The 18,294-nt window shown below is 56.9% G+C and overlaps 1 protein-coding gene across 4 annotated transcripts in view; it reads right to left on the reverse strand.

Moving 5' to 3' along the window:
• Window positions 1-18,294, reverse strand: part of SHANK2 (SH3 and multiple ankyrin repeat domains 2) — a 683,630-nt gene that overhangs the window by 25,736 nt on the left and 639,600 nt on the right. For 3 of the 4 annotated variants that reach the window (XM_030811436.1, XM_030811433.1, XM_030811432.1), the window contains exons 18-21: window positions 9,296-9,431; window positions 8,699-8,779; window positions 8,416-8,424; window positions 7,069-7,089 (exon numbers count right to left, since the gene is read on the reverse strand). In XM_030811436.1, the coding sequence (XP_030667296.1) occupies window positions 7,069-7,089; window positions 8,416-8,424; window positions 8,699-8,779; window positions 9,296-9,431 (247 nt within the window). The remainder of the gene's footprint in view (window positions 1-7,068; window positions 7,090-8,415; window positions 8,425-8,698; window positions 8,780-9,295; window positions 9,432-18,294) is intronic. The other variant, XM_030811435.1, reaches the window with a different exon arrangement.

Below are 18,294 nucleotides of genomic sequence, written 5' to 3' on the forward strand. Positions count from 1 at the left end.
GACAAAGCCAGTGCGGTGTCTGGTGGGTGTACCCCATTCTGAGCCTTTGAGACAACACTGGCCTTACTCCCTGGGGAGAAGCAGGCCATCTAGAACATTCTGCCTTCTGGCCACCCTAAGCCCACTCTTGGGGTCTGGTGGCTCCCATGAAGTGTATGCTAGGGCCTTGCCCAGACTTTGAGCCACGAGGCTATTGTGCAAGTTGGAGCTAAGCAGAGTGCAGGGAGGAAGGCCACCATCTCCAAGTTGTTCTTCAAGCTGAGGCGGAGGTTACCTGTCATGGCAGCTTCTCATGGGGAGCTGACCCACGGGCAAAGCTCCCAGAGCCACGGCACGGATCAGGGTTGTCCATCACCCAAGGCATCAGGCTCCTGACAAAGGTAGCCTAGACCAGAGGTCCCCACAAGAGGAAGTTTGGGGAGAAGAAATGGGGGTGTGCTGGAGACACTGAGCCAGGCGCCCTGTGATGGCCCCTCAACCTTGCCGAGCAGCTGAGATGTACACAACTCTGACACCTGTGGACACTCTCACGGTAGAGTCTGCATGAGGGGCCTGGTTCCAGACCCTTGGGCCAGTCCTGCCCTCACCGGGCCAGAACCTCAGGGCAGTCTATACTTTTTTTTTTTTTTTCTTTCAACGTCATTGGCGTTTCTTTTCAACGTCATTGGCGTTGAACATTGGCTCACTGCAACCTCCACCTCCTGGGTTCAAGCAATTCTCGTGCCTCAGCTTCCTGAGTAGCTGGGATTACAGGCGAGCACCACCATGCCTAGCTAATTTTTGTGTTTTTAGGAGATGGGGTTTCACCATGTTGGCCAGGCTGGTCTCAGACTCCTGATCTCAAGTGATCTGCCCGCCTTGGCCTCCCAAAGTGCTGGGATTACAGGCGTGAGCCACCACACCCAGCCATACACTTTTAGTCTTCAAACAAGGAGCAGGGGGGGGCGGGGAGAAAAGGCAGGAGAATGTGCAGCAGAGGCCATATGGCTGTCACGCCCAGCACACTTACCATGGGGCCCTTCGGGGAGGTGTTTGCTGACCCCTGGCCTGGACCACGTTTCCAGTTGTCAGCAAAATGCCAAGTGTTCACGCAAGGCAAGAAAGCCCTTGCCCCATAGTGTCCGGGCAGCCAACTCTTCCCCCACAGCACTCTCTCCCTTCATGACCAAGTCCAGCTAACCAGGCGTGCAGGCTCACTGGGCCCCAATTCTGCGTCCCTGCTCACGCATTCTGTCCTGTGATTCCTGGACCCACAAGCCCTGCTGGCTCTTTGACAAGCCTGATGCCTCCTTGGGGGCCTTGTCATTCCCCCAGTAGATGCTAAGCATCTGCTCCTCAGGGAACTGGTCAGGCACGGTAGGAAACACCCAATTCTCATCTCACTTGGCAGTGGGGACATCCTGGCTGCAACCTGTGACCCCAGTCCAGAGCCGTGCTGTCCTCACCTGCGTTCAAGGCCCTCCTCAGCCCAGCTCCTCCGGCTGCAGCAGGTGCTGCATGGCTGCCTCATCTCACATTCCCTTTGCTGGGGTCCCTGTCAATCTCCCTGGGCTCCACGGGCTGGGTCCACCTGCCGTGGTCCCAGCAATTTGCTTCCTCCAAGGAGTCTTTCCCCTCCCAGGGCTGGGCTGGGACTCCTTGGATGGCTGGGGTCGAACTGGTTTCTGTGCAGGCCTCTCTGCCCTGGCCTCGCCCATCAGCTGGGCTGCTCCCCTTTGACTCTGGACCAGGTGACGCTTGGGTGATCTCCTTTGGCCGGCTGTGATGTGCAACTCCAGCTTGGTCTATCCCTGGAAGTGGGGGTGCTGGGCAGTGGCTGTTCTTTGCCTCAACTGAGATGTGGCCGCTGGTGGCCCCCAGAGTATTTTTCTCCAATGAAACGGGGGTTGAGATGTGTCTCCAGCACCAGCGAGTTATGTCCCACAACTGTGGTGAGCCAGGGCACTGCAGGGTGGGGATACCCTGGGGCCTACTTCCTGACAGTGCTGGCCTGGGCCCCTCCTCTGACCCCAGTGGAGGGTGAGGCCTGAGCAGGGTGCAGCAGCATGTACCTCCACGAACATGACCCGGAAGGGATGCCACCAAGTTAGGGTAAGAGCAGTTGGAGCCCAACAAAACATCCCACGGGGGCATTCCAGGTGGTGAGCTCTGGGGGCAGCTGCAGAATCCAGCCCACCCGATACTGTACACAGGTGCAGACAGGGAAGGGTGCCTTCCTGGCTGCCACCTGCCTGTGCTCAGGCCTGCACCTGTGGAGATGCAGGAAGGCCCATCCAAGCCAGAAACCCCTGGGCATCCCTCCTGGCTGGACTTCCAGGCTATGGTAAGCTCAGAGGCTAAGGTGGCAGCTGGGGCTGAATAGTGGAGGTGAGGGAAAGTCATTGGCGTTGAACATTGACAGGTGTCAGACCCAGAAGATGCAGGAGGGCTGAGGCCCTGCAGGGGAAGGCCTGGGCGCAGGTGGGTGTGGGAAGGCTGTGGCCAGGCTCTGCTGTGCTGTTGGCCATGTCTGGGCACATCAAGGAAGGAGGGACTCTAGGGTGTAACAGCTTTCCCGGGATTACAATTTAAATGAGCCAAATCTTCAAGAAGCTCCCGTTTCCAACTGGGCCCTTCCAGAAGCCATGTGTCTGTTTTTTTATGTATTAACAAACCCCACAGCTGATGAGGCTGGTTCATTTCCATCCACTGCACACTGAGGGTCTGCTGCCTGGCCTCCCTGGGGCACCGCCTCGAATTCTCACATTCCCAAAATGAACAGGCTGCAGGCTGCAATTTTAGGACCTCAGGGCCTGCGGCAGGCATTTTGCTAAATACACCTCATGTAACTGTGTGCCCAGGGTGAAGGAAAGGTGTCCTGGTCAATAATGACAGCCGTCCCTGAATTGGGTGGAAGTTCTGGGCCGATCATCCTGTTTCTCATCCTAATGAGAAGCTGGCTGTAGTAAAGGGATTGTTCCCATGTTAAAGGGAAGACATTTCAGGTCTGAGATGTGTAAGGCCATATGGGGGCAAACCATGGGACCAGGTGGGAGCTGGGGCCGGCGCTGGGGTCCCCCAAGCCTTGTGCCTGCCATGTGATGGGCTTCCCAGCCCTGGGCCCTGGTGGGCAACGGCTGCAGAATGTTTGGAAATGGTTGGGGTCACCATTGGCATGCTCTGCCTCGTCCAGGAGAACCACGAGGTGGGGGTGGGGGCACCCTACCCATCATCACAGTCGCCACATCAGAGGGTGGGGTCGGTCATGTCACTGAAGGTGCATCCCTGAAGCTGTGGCCACCTTGCCTGTGGACATTTGGTCTCTGTTTTAAACCTTTCCCTTCCTAATAACCCCAAAACAAATGTTCTTTTGAACCAGAACATGTGAGAGCAGCCAGGCGTGTTGGGGTGGTAGGGTCAGGGGCTAGCATTCCTTTTTAAGTTAGAGTTAGTGTAATTCAAATGAAAAAGGAAAACCCTGCATTGGCCCCCCACAGGGGTGCGGGTCCCTCCTGGCCCTTGTCTCTTGGGGACATGGCCAGTGGGAGCGTGCTGGCCTGACTTGCTCAGTCCCTATCTTGGAGATCTTGTTTACCAGGATATGGAGACTTTTCAGAAAAGCCACAGGACTGAGATTCCTGCTTCTCATTCTAGGCTCCTAAGGATTATGCTTAATTTATAAAAGCTCAGAACTAGGTCTTTATTCAGGGACTCTGGATGAAGGGGATTAGCAAATCCGGCCCCTGGCAGTCTTAGAATGAAGTGCTCGGTGACAGAAAACAAGCCTCAGACAGATTTGAAACTGGGATTTGAAACTGTCAAATCCCAAAACACTCCGGTGAGGAGCTGATGAAGATGCCCCAGCAGTCACCTGCATTTCAGCCCTCTGAGCAAGCGTGTGTTCTCTCCAGTAGACACGTTATGCTGACGAGGAAAAGGGAGGGGAGGTAGGTTTGTCACCTGCCTGCCTTGCCTGTTACCAGAGCCCCCCAGCCCATGAGCTGACTCTGGACCACGGGCTGACTTCAGTGCAGGTTCCCCTGATAGGGGGCAGGAAGCAGCATGCCCCGTGCTAGAGAAATCTTGCCACTGCTCTGCATCCTCAGTGAGTCACAAGGGAGTCACCAAATTGAGGAGTGACACGACCCCAGCCTCCATGCTGAGGCTGGGAGGCCCAGGACCACATGGGCACCTGGTGGCCGAGTCTCCTGGAAGTGGGTTCTGCACTGAAGCGATGCTAGGTCCACTGTCCAGCGAGTTCCTTTGCCTGTGGCCACACAACAGGCCCAGAGCCTGGGAGCCAGTGCCATTGAGGGGCAGAGTGCCCAGCTGTTTCCCCATCGACTCTTCAGAACCTTCTGGGGGAAAGCAGCAGACCAGGCCTGTGGAGGGCTGCATGGGGCTGCTCCAGCTCTTCAGCTTTTCCTGGGACCCGATTCATGGTCTGCTTCACATCCTCTGGCATGATCCAGGGACCCTGTCGGTTCTCAACCACTACTGTCTCCCTTTATGTGGGCTTGAAGTGGTCTGTCTACTTCTCTGGAGGTGCAGTGCCACTACATCCTATCTCTGGGTGAGAGAGTACAAATGTCACTCCATTTCCAAAAGGAAAACACACACATCTGCAGCGCCAGATGTTAGAGGACAGAAGCCCCGTGTTAGAAGCAGCGGCTGTTGCCAGTTGGCCAGCCTCTTGGTTTAATCTTCCAAAGAGGCAGTGCAGGGTGGGAAGGGTGTGCTTGGACCCTGGTGGACTGGTCCTGGCCCGCAGGCTCTGAGTCACACACCTTCCAAGGGCTAGAGTCTGAAGGTACAGCCATAGGTGCCTGGTAGGGTGAAGGCCACAGTCCCCTTCACGTGCCCGGGGGCAGAGGCCCCACCCCAAATCCTGCCTGACAGCCGGCTTCTTCCTGAGCCCAGCACAGGGTCTGGGGACTAGGGCAGGTGCTCAGAGAACACTTGAAGACTAAACAAGCATTTTACAGATGGAGAACTGAAAACCTGGGATCACTAAGCAGGGTAAAGCTAGCGGGGACAGAGCTGGGATTTGAGGTGCTTTGCCAGGGATGTTAAGATAAATGACCATGCAGGGGGGGCTTAAAACAATGGAAACGTATCCCTGCACAGTTCTGGGGGCTGGAAGTCCAAGGTCAGGCTCCTTCAGGGGTCTGGGGGAGGATGAAATCCATGGTGTTTCTTGGCTTGTTCCTTCCTTTACAAGGACACACCACTGGATTTAGGGCCCACCCGAGTCCAGCATGACCTCATCTTGATTAGATCTGCAAGGATCCTATTTCCAAATAAGGTCCCATTCACAGAACTTTGGGGGGTCACTTTTCAACCCAATACAACTGTAAAGGCCTGACTTTTGTTCCACACGGCCTTTCTGGGGTGTGACGAGTGCTTTTTCTGAGGTGAGGCCAGTCCTCCCAGAGACGGGTGGAGGCAGCACGAGGGGCCTGGAGCATTTGCCGCGCATCCACTATGTGACCCGCACTTCGCATGTGCACCATGGGATGCCCTCATGGCCCTGGAGGCAGGGGCTGTCAGCAGCCCTCGGTGTCTTCAGTCCCCAGCTGGATCCCCCAGTATGACCAGGCTGGGCCATGGCTGCTGGTCCCTTTGGGGTCTTCCTGCCCACACCCTTGCCCCCGTTATATCTGGGATTGAGGCTCTGGGGCATTTAAGCTCAAATTTGTAGCCAGTTTCTCTTGCTCAGACGGGAGGTGGATCTTCTCTCTGGGGCTCCTGCCCGTGCTCTGCGTGGACTCTGCCTGGCCATGCAGGCTGTGACTCGTATCTTCTGATGCCACCCTGGGGGAGGAGGGCAGTGTGGATGGGGCCAGGTCCTAGAAGGCCACAGGCGCCCACAGCGGCTCAGCCACCTGAGTCCCGAACTGTTCTCCCTGACAAGGGACTTTTGTTGTCCCACGCTGTTCTGGCAACTAGGTCCCTGGGCACCCATGGTAGGGCGTCTTCCTCAGGTAGGTGATGAATAGAGGGCCATTCCTGTGAGCTGGGGTTTGGCCTTGGATTGAAGACGCGTTCAGACAGAAATGTAATTGCACGACATAGAGAGAAGGGTATTCTGTACCCCGGGCGTCCACCACATCCTCGGCGCAGCAATGGGGCCTAGAAAGTCCGCTGGGAGTTTTCTGGGCAGCTGTAGGATGCTGGTGCAAGCCCGGGGCTGCTGCAGAGAGGCCGCTGGGATGACACAGGTGAGGGCGGTGGACAGGGACAGCCAGCGGAGGAGACAGTGGTGGTTCTGTGCCCACTTCACCCATTCTCATCTAACATGATTGGGACACAGTTAATGTGTGCCTTAGGGCCAGTGCCTCTGGCCAGGTGCTAGGCTCTTCCCAACTCCAAGGGATTAATTAGAAGCTGGGAGCACTGCTTTTAATTGTTGGGGGAGCTGTGTCCAGCAGCAGGCGAGCAATACCCCCCGATGTGCTTGCTGCTGTGAAAGGGGGGACCTGAGTCTACCCGGGGCCTGTGGTCCAGCTGCCCACAGCCACGGTGACTGCCAGTCTCCCACTCCACACCAGCCCTGGGTGGGGAAGTGTAGCCAAAGGGCTCACACTGCTCCCTTTTCCCTCCAGTGCCCCATGGGGCACAGGGCAGCCTCTTGGGGAATGGGTGATTTCCGGGCCTTAAAGGGAGGCAGTTCCTGCCCACCACAAAGGGGTCCTGAGGGTCAGGAATGCAGCCAGAGGCTCTGCTCGCCTGTAACCCCCAATCCAGGCAGCCCCATGTGACTCAGGCCCCTGGGAGGCCTCACAGAGCTTGGAAGCCACCCAGTCCAGGCAGGCCCAGCTGAGACCGAACAGGGGTCCGGCCAGCTTCACGGTCATGACGATGTGAACACAGGTCAGGGAAAAACACAGGACACGCTGGGGAATCACAGACAGGAGAAGCCAAGCAGAAAGAACAGACACACGGATGTGCTCCAGGACGAGGCCGGCAGGAGAAGACAACACAAGGCTTTGTGGCACATTTGAGACTTCACGGCATCACAAAGGAGGTTTCTGGTTCCACGGGGGGGTGATGGGCAGGGGACTGAGACAGACACTGGGCCTCCCTTACCCTTCTTCTTCCGGACCGAGGCTTGCAAACAGAAAGGGGAGCGCCATGAGCCACCAGGATGCAGCGCCCGCCCGCAGCCTACACTCGGGCCTTGTCAGCTCAGGGCGCCTCAGGAGCAGGCTGGGCCGGCAGTGGGGCGGCAGGCAGGGCCTGTCTGGAACGCTGCAAACGCAGGCTGCGCTATCCATGGAGTGGCTTTCCCCAAACCTTGGCTGCCCGCACAACTCTGTCCTGTCTGCCCTGCTCGTTAACCTACTGCCTGGCAGTGGAAAGGGGCTTTCCTTCCTCAGCACCCCTCGTCCCACCAGCACCCTGCCAAAGTGGGGGAGGAGCTCTCAGAGCACATGAGCAGAGGTGGCGGGGCCAGCCTTTAGAGCGCACCTGTGGCCTTTCCTGCTTCATTCTTTTGTTTCTTGACTGAGCTGAGCTCGCAGGAGCACCCCTTGGAAAGATGAGAGCTGCTGGGCTTGTCCCTCTGGGGAGCCCTAGGACAGGCCTCTGTGGAGAGGGCCTGGAGGCTGGTCACCTCCTCTGTCGCCTGTGAGGCTGGGGCACTCGGGGCACTACTGCTTCTGGGTGGGTGGGGCAGCGCCACTGCAGGGCTGCTGTTTTGTACTGAGGCCTCATGCCCGTCCTCAGACTCTAGCCCCAGAACCTCGTGAGAAGCGGCCTGGCCGGCCTCAGTGCCCTGGGCCGAGGAAGGATGACTACTGCTTCACTGCTGTGGCAGCACTTGCTAGACCCCTCTCGGGAAAGCTGCCTGTGCCAGAGTGCAGGGAGGACGGGGCCTGTGGGTGAGAGCACCGGTGGGGGCTTGGCTCTCAACCCCCCAGGCCAGCTGGACTGGACCATGGGTCTTGGGTGGGGGCTCATTTATTTCTGTGCCCATGTAAGCTGCCTTCACCAGCTCCAATTTGTGTTCCAATGGAGCAAGCGTTTCCACCTACATGCCATCTCTGTGTGTTTCAGAGCCACCCTCTTTCCCAAGATGTCCCTGGGCTCCCTGGTGACTCCCTGGAACAGGATCCTGCATGGCCAGCATGGCCCACGTGGCTGCTAGTCGCCCTTCCCCAGTCTACAAGATGGAGTCAGAGGGCCAGAGCCTCTCTCTGTTGCTTGCAGACCTTATACAAAGGTGCCGGGAGTTCCCTAAGCCTGCTGCACAGACCAGACTGCTCTGCCAAGCCCACGCTATCTACACAGATCCCCAGAGGATGGAGCCTTCTGGTCTGAGCCACGTAGGGAGCAGCACACACAGGCCTCCGAGGCCTGGGCTGAGGTGGATGTCGGTGGGGATGCCCTAGACAGCAGGGGGAGCTGCTTTGGGGACCCAGTGGGGCTGCTTACCTTTATCCACTAGTGAGAGGCCCAAAAATTCAAAACAAAACAATGTTAGATAAACAGAAAAGAGGAAAGGCAGGACTAGCAATAACTCCCCGAGAGGCATGGAGGGAGGTGCACACGTGGGGCTGCGGGGCATGCAGGGGCATTTCCTGACGCACGTCTGGGTACAGGGGCAAGAAGGGGGTAGCGAGCAAGCATGGGGTCATGCACAGCCTGGTGCTTTGCAAAGGGCAGCTCAGGGACCAGCATGGCGACTGTATGCGGCTGGGCTGGGTGTGCGACTTACCGAGCTCCTCCAGCTCCGAGGTCATGGACTTGGAGCGCAGGGTGAGGGCTGTGGTCGGTGCTCGCTTTGGAGGCGGGGGAGCTAGAGGGCAGAGGAGAGATGGGTGTGAGACCCCAGCCCATGTTTCCAGATATGGGAATAAGGCCAGTGGTAGCGCTGTGGCTGGCAGGTGGGTCTCAGGCTGTTTGGCTGCGGTGCTCAGGGATTGTGCAGGCGTGCTCACGATGGGAAAGGACAGGCGCTCAGGAGGATCTTGCCATAGCCCTGGACTGCAGTGCAGGCCCTCCTGGGTGGGCCTGGGCAGGGGGAGGGAGGGGACAGGACACCGAGTGGGAAGCCAGCAGAAGCCTGCAGAAGGGACGCCTGCTAGTGACTAAAAGGGCACTCCTGGTGGGACACGGATGGTTCCGGCAGCCTGTGAGCCCCAAGTCATTGTCATGGGCTCTGGCGGCAAATTCCAGCCTTGCCCCTGTGCCTGGGCTCTCAGAAGTGTGGGATTGGCTGGAGAGAGGGCCCACTGCCCCCCAGCTCTCCTGCCCGCCCCCACCCACCCCTGGTAGGGCCCCAGGCTGGAGCTGGGCAATGTGGGGCATGTACCTTTCTTCCTGGCGGTGTCGTCGGGGTCCAGATTCCTGGTCACCGTGACCACCTTAAGGACCAGGTGATTCCCTCCCTGCCGGATCATGTTCACCACCTGCCTGTGGCCGACTTTGACAACATTCTCATTGTTAACCTGTGGGAAGGCGAGGAGAATGGCGTCAGTGAGAGCCAGCGGAGAGGAAGACAGCTGGCACCCACCCAAGGCAGAGACATGTGGGCTCCTAAAAAGGGGGCGAATGCAGGGAAGCGAAGGGAGTGAGACCATCGTCTTTTTGGAAGCAAAGGTGCTTTTGGGGAAACCAGAATGAATGCTGCTGTGACTGTGGAGGTCACTTAACTGTGGCTTAGGAGGCCGGGGAAGGCCTTCCTCTGACACTGCAGCTCTCTGCTGAGTCCTCCACAGCTGTTGCGGAGGAAGGGCTGATTCCTATTTAACCTGAGCATCCTTAGGTGCTTACTTTTGGTGCTTACTTTTACAGGCCTGGGGCAATTTTCACGGCCACCAAGAGACTGCATGTGAAGAGCCTGACAGGCGAGTTCCAGGGCTGGGCTGCAGTGCCAGGCTTTGCGTCCTCACAGGAGGAGGAAACGTGGCGCTTAATTGCTTCTCATATATTCTGGGAACGCACATCACACTGACGCGGCCCCTTTCCTCCCACTCCCTCCCGCTCCAGGGGCCTGGGAAGGCAGAAAAGCCTGGCCCAGCAGGGCGCTCACAGAGTGGGGGCCCTGTCCCTGTGCTGGTCTGGACAGCTAGCTGCCCCAGTGCTCCTGGGACAGTGAGTGGCAGGTTGGGGACCCCCAAGGCTGCCATGCTATGGCCACTGCCCTGCAGTTGAGGAGCTCTTGGTCCCTTTAGGAGCCGGTTGCCTCCTGCCCCGTTTGTCCTCACCATGGCAAATGCACCTGGCACGGAAGTAGGAAAGGACACAGGGTGCCATCCCACAGGCAGAGGCGGGGCTGGGCCCTGGCCCCTCTGCTTTCTGTTCTTCTCACCTCCCTGAGCAACACTCAGCAGCAGATGGCCTTGGCCTCTGCCTCCCAGCCCCACGCCACTCCCAGAGGAAGACCTGAGTGATGGAGACTGGAACTGGGTGGGCGTCTGGGCCGACACTGCCCACCCTGGCTACTGCAGGAATAACACTTAGTGGTTTTCAAATGTTGCTGTGAAAAGGCCCTGGCCTCACCCCTGCCCATGGAACTGAGTGCCACAGGGGGCCTCTGGCACCTTCATCCCAGCAGCTCCTGAATGGGAGCACAGCCCAAAGGCAGCTGTCTCTAGGTGGCAGCAGGGAGGGGGAAGCCCCGGAAGGTGAAGTTTACAGCTGCTTCATGCGCCACCTTCGAACAAAGAAAAGCACTCTGATCGTAAACAGCCAAGACGTCATGCCCCTCACCAGCCACACTGCTGTACACATATCCTCCTCCTGCTATGGATTCTTCAAAAACTAAACATCTGGTATACTCACAAACAGAAAACTTAAAGCTTGTGTGCTGCTTGGTGGATTTTCACAAATCCAACACCCCTGTAAGAGCTGGATGGAAGCAGGTACCGCCCGGCTCCCCATACTGTTGACAGGCCCAGGATGTGCCAGTTTCGGTCACCTACGAGATAGCTGCAGAGCTCCTCCAGGCAGAGCTGCGAGGAGCCCAGGGAGGACTCAGTGGGGCCAGGGCAGTCCCCGCGCCAGCTGCTCTGCAGTCTCTGCTGTGGGACCAGCTCATTCCCATGTACTCAGACCCACCCGGTTTCAGCAGTGAGTATCCAGTGTCCTGGGTCCACTGGACAGCTGGTCACCCTGCACTGCCCTGAAGATACAGTCTTGGGAGCAGGACCATCCTATTGGGCCTTGGGAGAGAGGCCCATCTACAGCAGCAGTGGTCTTTGCAAGGTGACTCCTGGGGGCTGTTCCTTTCACTGAGGTTCTCAGAATGTAATTAGGAAAGCAGATGGATTTAGGAAGTAAAGGAGCCAGATTGAGGAAGAGCGCGCCGGGAGTTCTCGGAGGGCAGACCTCAGCTTGCAGGACCCTCGCTGCTCTGGTACAGACAGGCAACCGAACACGAGTCACGCGTTATCAGTTCTCTCCCCTCCCATCAGCACACCCGGGTAGCGGCTGTTGCTCAGGAATTCATTCATTCATTCATTCACTCATTCCAGTGTTTCTGTTCCCGGTACCACTAAAAGCCATGAGGCACAGGCGGTTCAGCTGTCTCTGCCTCCATCTGTGGGAAGTTTGCATCCTCATCAGGGAGTTTTGGCCGACACACAAAGAAGTGAACACATAACTTCAGGTGGCTGAGTACCACCTAAGAAGGCAGAGCCAAGTAAAAGGAGACAGAACAGAGGCCTAGAACCACCAGGAAAGGCAAATGTGGGTGGAGTGGTGGGGTGGGAATGGGCAAGGATCCAGTAGGGGGTCGGGGGCGCAGAAAAGGCCAAGGCCTGAGAACAGGGCCTCGGATGCCAGGGTGAGGTCATGGGCCAGGGAGTGCTGAGGCCCAATGCAGAGATGAGGCATCTGACCCGAGCAGCTATATGAGGTGCCAAACACGTGGGGAGCACTGAGACATTGGGGCCTCAAACTGAGATAGATAGAGGAGGCAGGCTGCCAGGCTCAGGAGCCACGAGGCCAGTGTGTGAGGCCTTGGTGAGAAGACGTGGCAGTAGGGAGCCCCCAGCTGCCCAGCCACTAGATCCTCAGGGGTCATCCCTTGCAAGGCTGTGGGGAGAGAGGGGAGGACTTGGCTCCACCTTGAGATGGGCTAGGACCAGCTTTCCTGCTCTGGGCGGGCCCCCAGTGCCAGGCCTTGAGGGGGCTCCAACCAAGAAAGTGTGTATTACTGCCTGCTTGCTCCTGCCACCCGCTGTGGGGCATTCTCTGGATCTGATGCTTGGGGAGGCTACGGGACTGGCACAGGGATGGGCCGCCAGTCACTGGAGAAGCCAGGCTCAAGTTGGGGCCTCCTGAGGGCTTGTTGGGCTGGTGGGGACTTTTAACAGCCCGGCTGCTTAGGCAGGGAGGGGCTGGGGATGTGGCCTCCGACTGCAGCCTGCTAACCATCACGGCCTTGGGCTCACTCCCTAGAATCCTCATCCTCCAGAATCTCCTGTGTTCATTTGTGGTGGCTGGATGCTGTCCTGTGATCTTGGCCAGATCTGGCCCTTGGCCACTTTGGGAGAAGTTTGTTCCTGTGCCTCGGAAGGGTCAAGAGGCTGGAGAGCCCTTTTCCTCAGAAGTGTCAGAGACAGACATTACCCTTCTCTGGGCAGGGGAGACAGAGGACCAAAGGGCCTCTCAGGGAATGAGCCACTCATGGGGGATTCTCAGGAAGCTTGGCTGTGCGGCCAAGGACCTTGGTGGCCCCAGCACCTTCCTTGTCTGTAGCCGACAGCCTGGGTGCACGTTCTGGTGGCACCTCCACACAGTCATGCTGCCCCAGCCAGAGCTGCTCCTGCCCAGATGTGATGTCTCATATCTGAGTCTGCAGAAGCTGCTGTTCTCACCTAACTCCTAATCAGCAGGGCTCCCCAGTTCCTGATTCCGTCCCCTGTACCCCTCGTAGACCTGCTGCCCTCAGGAGACTGCAGCAAATGGCAGGACCTGCTCAGGAGAGCTCAGAGGAAATGAGGCTCCCATGGGCCCTGGAAACATCACTTGGCCTTCTCTGAAAGCTGATGACAAAGAGGCATACAGGGCTTGCAGGAGTGGAGCTAGGTTTGGAATCAGTTGTTGGGCATCTGATGCCCCTCTGACCTCCGGAATCTGTCTTGCCCAGGTCTTCCGGGGTCATGAGCCACTTCCAAACAAAGTTGCTTTGGATGAGCTCCCCTGCAGTCCCAGCTCCACTTGGAGGGCCCTCCCTCCCCCTTCATGGGGGGATGGTATCTGGTGATCCCTGGTCCTGGTGGACCTGCACCCCTCCAGAATCAGCGTATTACTGGGTCTAGAGCCTGTGGGGGCCCTGCTGCTTGCTGGGTGCCCGTAGGCAGGACACCTGCCTCTCTAGTGGGGTGCCTTCAGTAAACAGCATGGCTTCTTGCCCTGGCAAGCACTTGGGGGCAGGGAGGTGGTGCTGACAGGGCCTCAAACCATCCACACACATCCTAGGATGTTCCCTTTGGTCCCCATCCAGCGATTACCAAGGGTCAAATCCCACCCACACAGTGCCTCAGTCAGTTTTAACTTAGCTGTCACAATTTAAAGAGTGTAAGACCTTTGCATAAAAAGTCTAGAATTTCAGTTTTCATTGAAAAATCAGAACCCTCGCACTTGGGGAGCTGGGCCTCCCACTTGCATGCGGCATCCTCCCCTGCTGTTAGCTGGGGCTGTGAGTGCTGCTGTGCCCGCCCGCCCCAGCCTCCTGGGCCCTGATGTCACCTTCTCAGCTTTAGGGGGCATTGGATTTGTGGCTCTTGGCAGCCACCAGTGAAACAGAAAACTGCTATCACTGCCTTTGGTGCCATCTGCGTTTAGAATTTTGGGAAGAGACAGATTGAACTCTGCACATTCCTGGTCTCAAAATCAGCCCAGGTGACATTCATGAAACTGATTTCTATTTCCTAGGGAAGCCGCAGGTGACTGGTGAGCCCTGTATCAATCTAAGCTTCTCAGGCCAGTCTCCTGTGTCAGGGCTCAGATCTCAAAAAACATTGACCTTGTGCCCAAAATCTTTCCCCTGCAGAGGGAGAGGGATGTCTGCGAGGGGCTTGCAACAGCCTTTCTGAGCATGAGGAGGAGGCAGAATGGGGGAATGTCATGTGGGCGCTGGGGCAGAGGCAGGCGGCCACGCTGTGTGTCACCACTCTGCATTACCCTGATCCCTAGATGCAGGTCCAGTGGACAGACATAGACATGAGGTCTGGAGGGGCCTGTGGGGGACCCCAACTCAAACTTGGGCTTGCAAAAGCCAGGAAACTGGCTCCGAATCTCGCACTTAATATAGAAACCACATCGTTTCCATCAATGAAGAGCCAGTTCCAGCACCAAGCATGTGGTCCCAGTGACGCGCATTTGTAATTAGACTCTAAATACCATCATGGCACTAAAAATGCCGACTTCCCCAAAGCAGCTGGGGCTGGGAGGCACCCGCAGGAGTGGGGCTTGTGATTTTTCGGAGTGTTTAGAGGCTCTGCAAATGATCTCAGACCGGTAGTAACTCCTGCAACGCACATTTGCTTTGCACCCCTCCAGGGTGTGGTTTAGATTCTGCCGAGAGGGCACAGGCTGTGAGAGTGTGCCACAGGAACCTCCATCATACAGGCCCAGGACAGGAAGACCCCTTGGTGAGAACCTGGCCGCACTGACAGCCTGTGCCCACCTCTGACCTCAGGCAGTGAGAGCCTGCCTACTGGGAACACCACAGGGCACCAGGACTCATGGGGGTGGATGGTGCTTACGTGCTGCTGGGCACACACCTGCCCTGTCCCCCTCAACTGAGCACAGAGAATCCATCCCAACCTTCCGCCCATACTGACCTTTCCCGACAGAATGCTCAGCACCCCTCCCCACATCCCATCCCTCCAGCTTCCCCTGAGGCCGCCATCAGGGCTAAGTACTGGGGCGGGGCAGAGTCTGCCCTCTGCCCTACCCTACCTACTGGTGCATCATCTCTGTGTTCCCAGACACTTGTTCTGGACTGAACTATGTCCTGCCCAAATTTATATGCTGGAGTCCTAACCCCCAGTATCTCAAAATATGACCTTACTTGGAAAGAGGGTCTTTGCAGATACAGTCAAGTTCAAAAGGGGCCATTAGGGTGAGCCTAACCCAGGTGACTAGTGTTCTTATGAAAAGGGGAAATTTGGGCCGGGTGCGGTGGCTCACACTTGTAATCCCAGCACTCTGGGAGGCTGAGGTGGGCGGGTTGCTCAAGCACGAGTTTCAGATCAGCCTGGGCAACATAGTGAGACCCCATTTCTACAAAAGTTACAAGTTAGCCAGGTGTATTGGTGTGTGCCTGTGGTCCCAGCTACTTGGGAGGCTGAGGCAGGAGGATCACCTGAGCTCTGCTGGTTGAGACTGCAATGAGCCATGATTGTGCTACTGCACTCCAGTCTGGGCAACAGAGTGAGACCCTGTCTCAAAGAGATTCGGGGGAGTCTGGATATGGAGAAATGCACACAGGGAGAAGGCGCCATGAAGGCTGAGATCAGGGTGATGCTTTGAGATGCTAAAGGTTGCCAGGAAACTGTCAGCTCCTATGGGAGAGGCCTGGAAGATTTTCCCTCACAGCCTTAGAGGGAACCCATGCTACTGCCACCTTGATCTCAAACTTCTGGCCTCCAGAGCTGTGGGAGAGTCCCCATCTGGTTGAAGCTGCCCACCTGCAGTGCTCGGTCACCAGGCCTGTGCCTTGCCCGGCCTTCTTGGTTACCACCCTGAGGACTGTTCTATCGCAGCCCTCAGCCACAGTGCTGCCCACTGAGGCTCACCTGCCCCTGCAGCACCAGCTGTTGCCTATGCAGTGGCACAGGTCTCCAGCACTGCCCGATGTGAGCAGACACTGATTGGGCCACAGCCTTGGCCCCTGGTCCCACGACCTCCCCCAGGGGCCCAGTGTGGGGACACTGGCTATTGGCCTCAGAGCAAAAATGGCCGCAAGTCCCGTTTATCCCATTGAGGAGGGGCTCCCAGCATGGAGCTCTGCACTCTTCCTTGCAGGAGCTCAGAGCACGGCCAGCTGGCATGTAGCTCTGAGTCTTCAGCATTGGTTTAGCCTTTGGGTCAGCTTTCCTCAGCTCCCCTGCCCCCTCTCCCTGTCTTTCAGTTCTGACTCAGCCCACCCTGCTGGCCACGACTTGAAGCTGGGGATTTGCAGTGGCTGCATGTCTATGTCCCCCCAGTCCATGTGTTGAAACCCTCACCGCCAGTGTGATGGGGTTGGGAGGTGGGGACTCTGGGAAGTGATTACATCATGAGGCGGAGCCTTCGTGAATGGGATTAGTGCCCTTATAAAAGGGACCCTGGAGCAACCCTTTGCCCTTTCTGTCCTGTGAAGAGAAGATGGCTTTCTGCAAACCAGTTTGCTGGCCAGTGCCATGATCTTGGACTTCTGGTCTCCCGAGCTGGGAGAAATAAGTGCTGTTTAAGCCACCTGATCTGTGTATTCTGTCGCGGCAGCCCAAATGGACTAAGAACTCAAGTGACAAACCATAGCTGTGCCTACTTACCCAGGTGCCTGGCCACAGCTGTTCCTGTGGGATCTTAGGGACTGTTCCCATCTCCCATCCCCTGCAATTACATATACTGTACCAGGCTTGAGATGGGGAGGGAGGAGGTGTCTTGGCCAGCAGGTGACCCAAGAGTGACTGGTCTTAAAGGGAAGCTGGGAGGCAGGGACTGGAGGAGCAGACCCTGGGGCCGCTGTCCACCCAGACCTGCAGAGATGGCAAAGGCAGCTCTGGCATGCAAAGGCCACAGCCCCCAGATGCTGCCGCTGTTAGCAAACCTGGGGTCAAGGTTGGTGGCTGGGGCATCTTAAAGGTCCTGGGGGAAGGGGTGTTGTGAGTAGGAACTCAGAGGCATTGTCATTGAAAAATGACTGCCGCAGCCCTGAGAGGGAGTGGGCAGTGCAGGCTGGAGGCCACAGCCCTCCCACGCTCATGCCTGTAACAGAGCTTCTGCCCTTCCCCACCCCACAGAGGTCCTGTTGAAACTGTCCCCTTTAGCAGGGCTAACTGGGGCATGTAATGTGGGTCCCTGAGAAGAGATTGTCTTTCCTGCCTCTGCTAGCGCCCCCACCCCCAAGTTTCTGCCACTGGACCCTGCCGTCTTTGAGGCCTCTGGATACAGATCCTGTCCCTCTCTTCTCTGCTCCTCCCTCCTCTGTCCAGGAGCTGGGGGAACCTGTCTGCAGGAAGAGGGTGTCTTCCAGGATGGGTCCATGTCACCGTCTTCTACCTTTAGAGGAAGTGTCTCTGCCTTGTGCGAGTCATAGCACAGTGAGTCCTAGGGGTTACTGGAGTCCTCCCTGGGCTGGGCACACAAAGGGTGGAGCCCATGCTCCCAGCTGCCTTCCCCTTTCCTGGTGAAGAGGAAGTGTGACTCCATTTTCCGGACAGAAGCTGCGCAGCCACATGAAGTGGCAGCACCTACTCCTTGCTGCCTCAGAGCCAGCCCCAACCAAAGAGGCTGCGCCAACCTCCCGTCGACCATGCTGGTCTTAAGTTCTCATCCTATTCTGCAAAATAAACAAGCTTTGGATGAAGTCCTTCCCCAAAAGTAAGAAACATACCAAGGACAAAGCTGTGCGTTGTGTGGCTTTGGGTTTTTGTGCACCTGCTCCCCGTGTGAAGGTGAGCACTTTAACAGTAAGGCACAAGGATGCCAACAGAGTGTGCCCCAACGCCCATCAACACTTCTATGGGAAGAGTGGGGCAAAGGCACATGGCTGGCAACTCAACTCAACATGAAATTAATTGACAAGACCAGCATGCAACAAGGCAGGACTGGATAATTCAGTTACATTTCCCTGCCCAGTTCAGCAGGGACAGAGGGAAAAAAGAGCTTTAGGATCTTTAGAATTTCCGAGCCTTTAAACAAAATCAGTTTAACCTGCAATGAGACTTTGGAACCAGCTACAGTCCTTAAAACAGATGCCAGAAATTGCTCGTGTGGTGACAGAAACTGCAGAATAGGTGAAATGCTTGCTGTTTCCTCATATGCTCAGGTTGGCATCTTGAGCTTCCATGGGGTTTCGGTCCCCCTCAAAAAACCTGGACCTGCAATTCTGGAATGCTGCCACCAGGGGAAGGTATGGCTTGATCACTTGCCAGATTTATAGAAGGCTCAGGTAAGTACTGAAGCTCCTGGGGATAACTGCCTTGGAGTAGAGAGAAACTGTTGAGAAATCATGGATCCAGATAACTCCAAAAAAAGAGTAATCTGCCTGTCCATGCATCACCCTTACATACAGACATGGAGACATTTACAGAGTGAGTGAATCACAGCCACATCCAGGTAGATGGCAAGAACCCAACCCTATCATCAGCC

Source organism: Nomascus leucogenys, chromosome 4 (genome assembly GCF_006542625.1).
Source record: "Nomascus leucogenys isolate Asia chromosome 4, Asia_NLE_v1, whole genome shotgun sequence".
Classification (NCBI taxonomy): Eukaryota; Metazoa; Chordata; class Mammalia; order Primates; family Hylobatidae; genus Nomascus; species Nomascus leucogenys.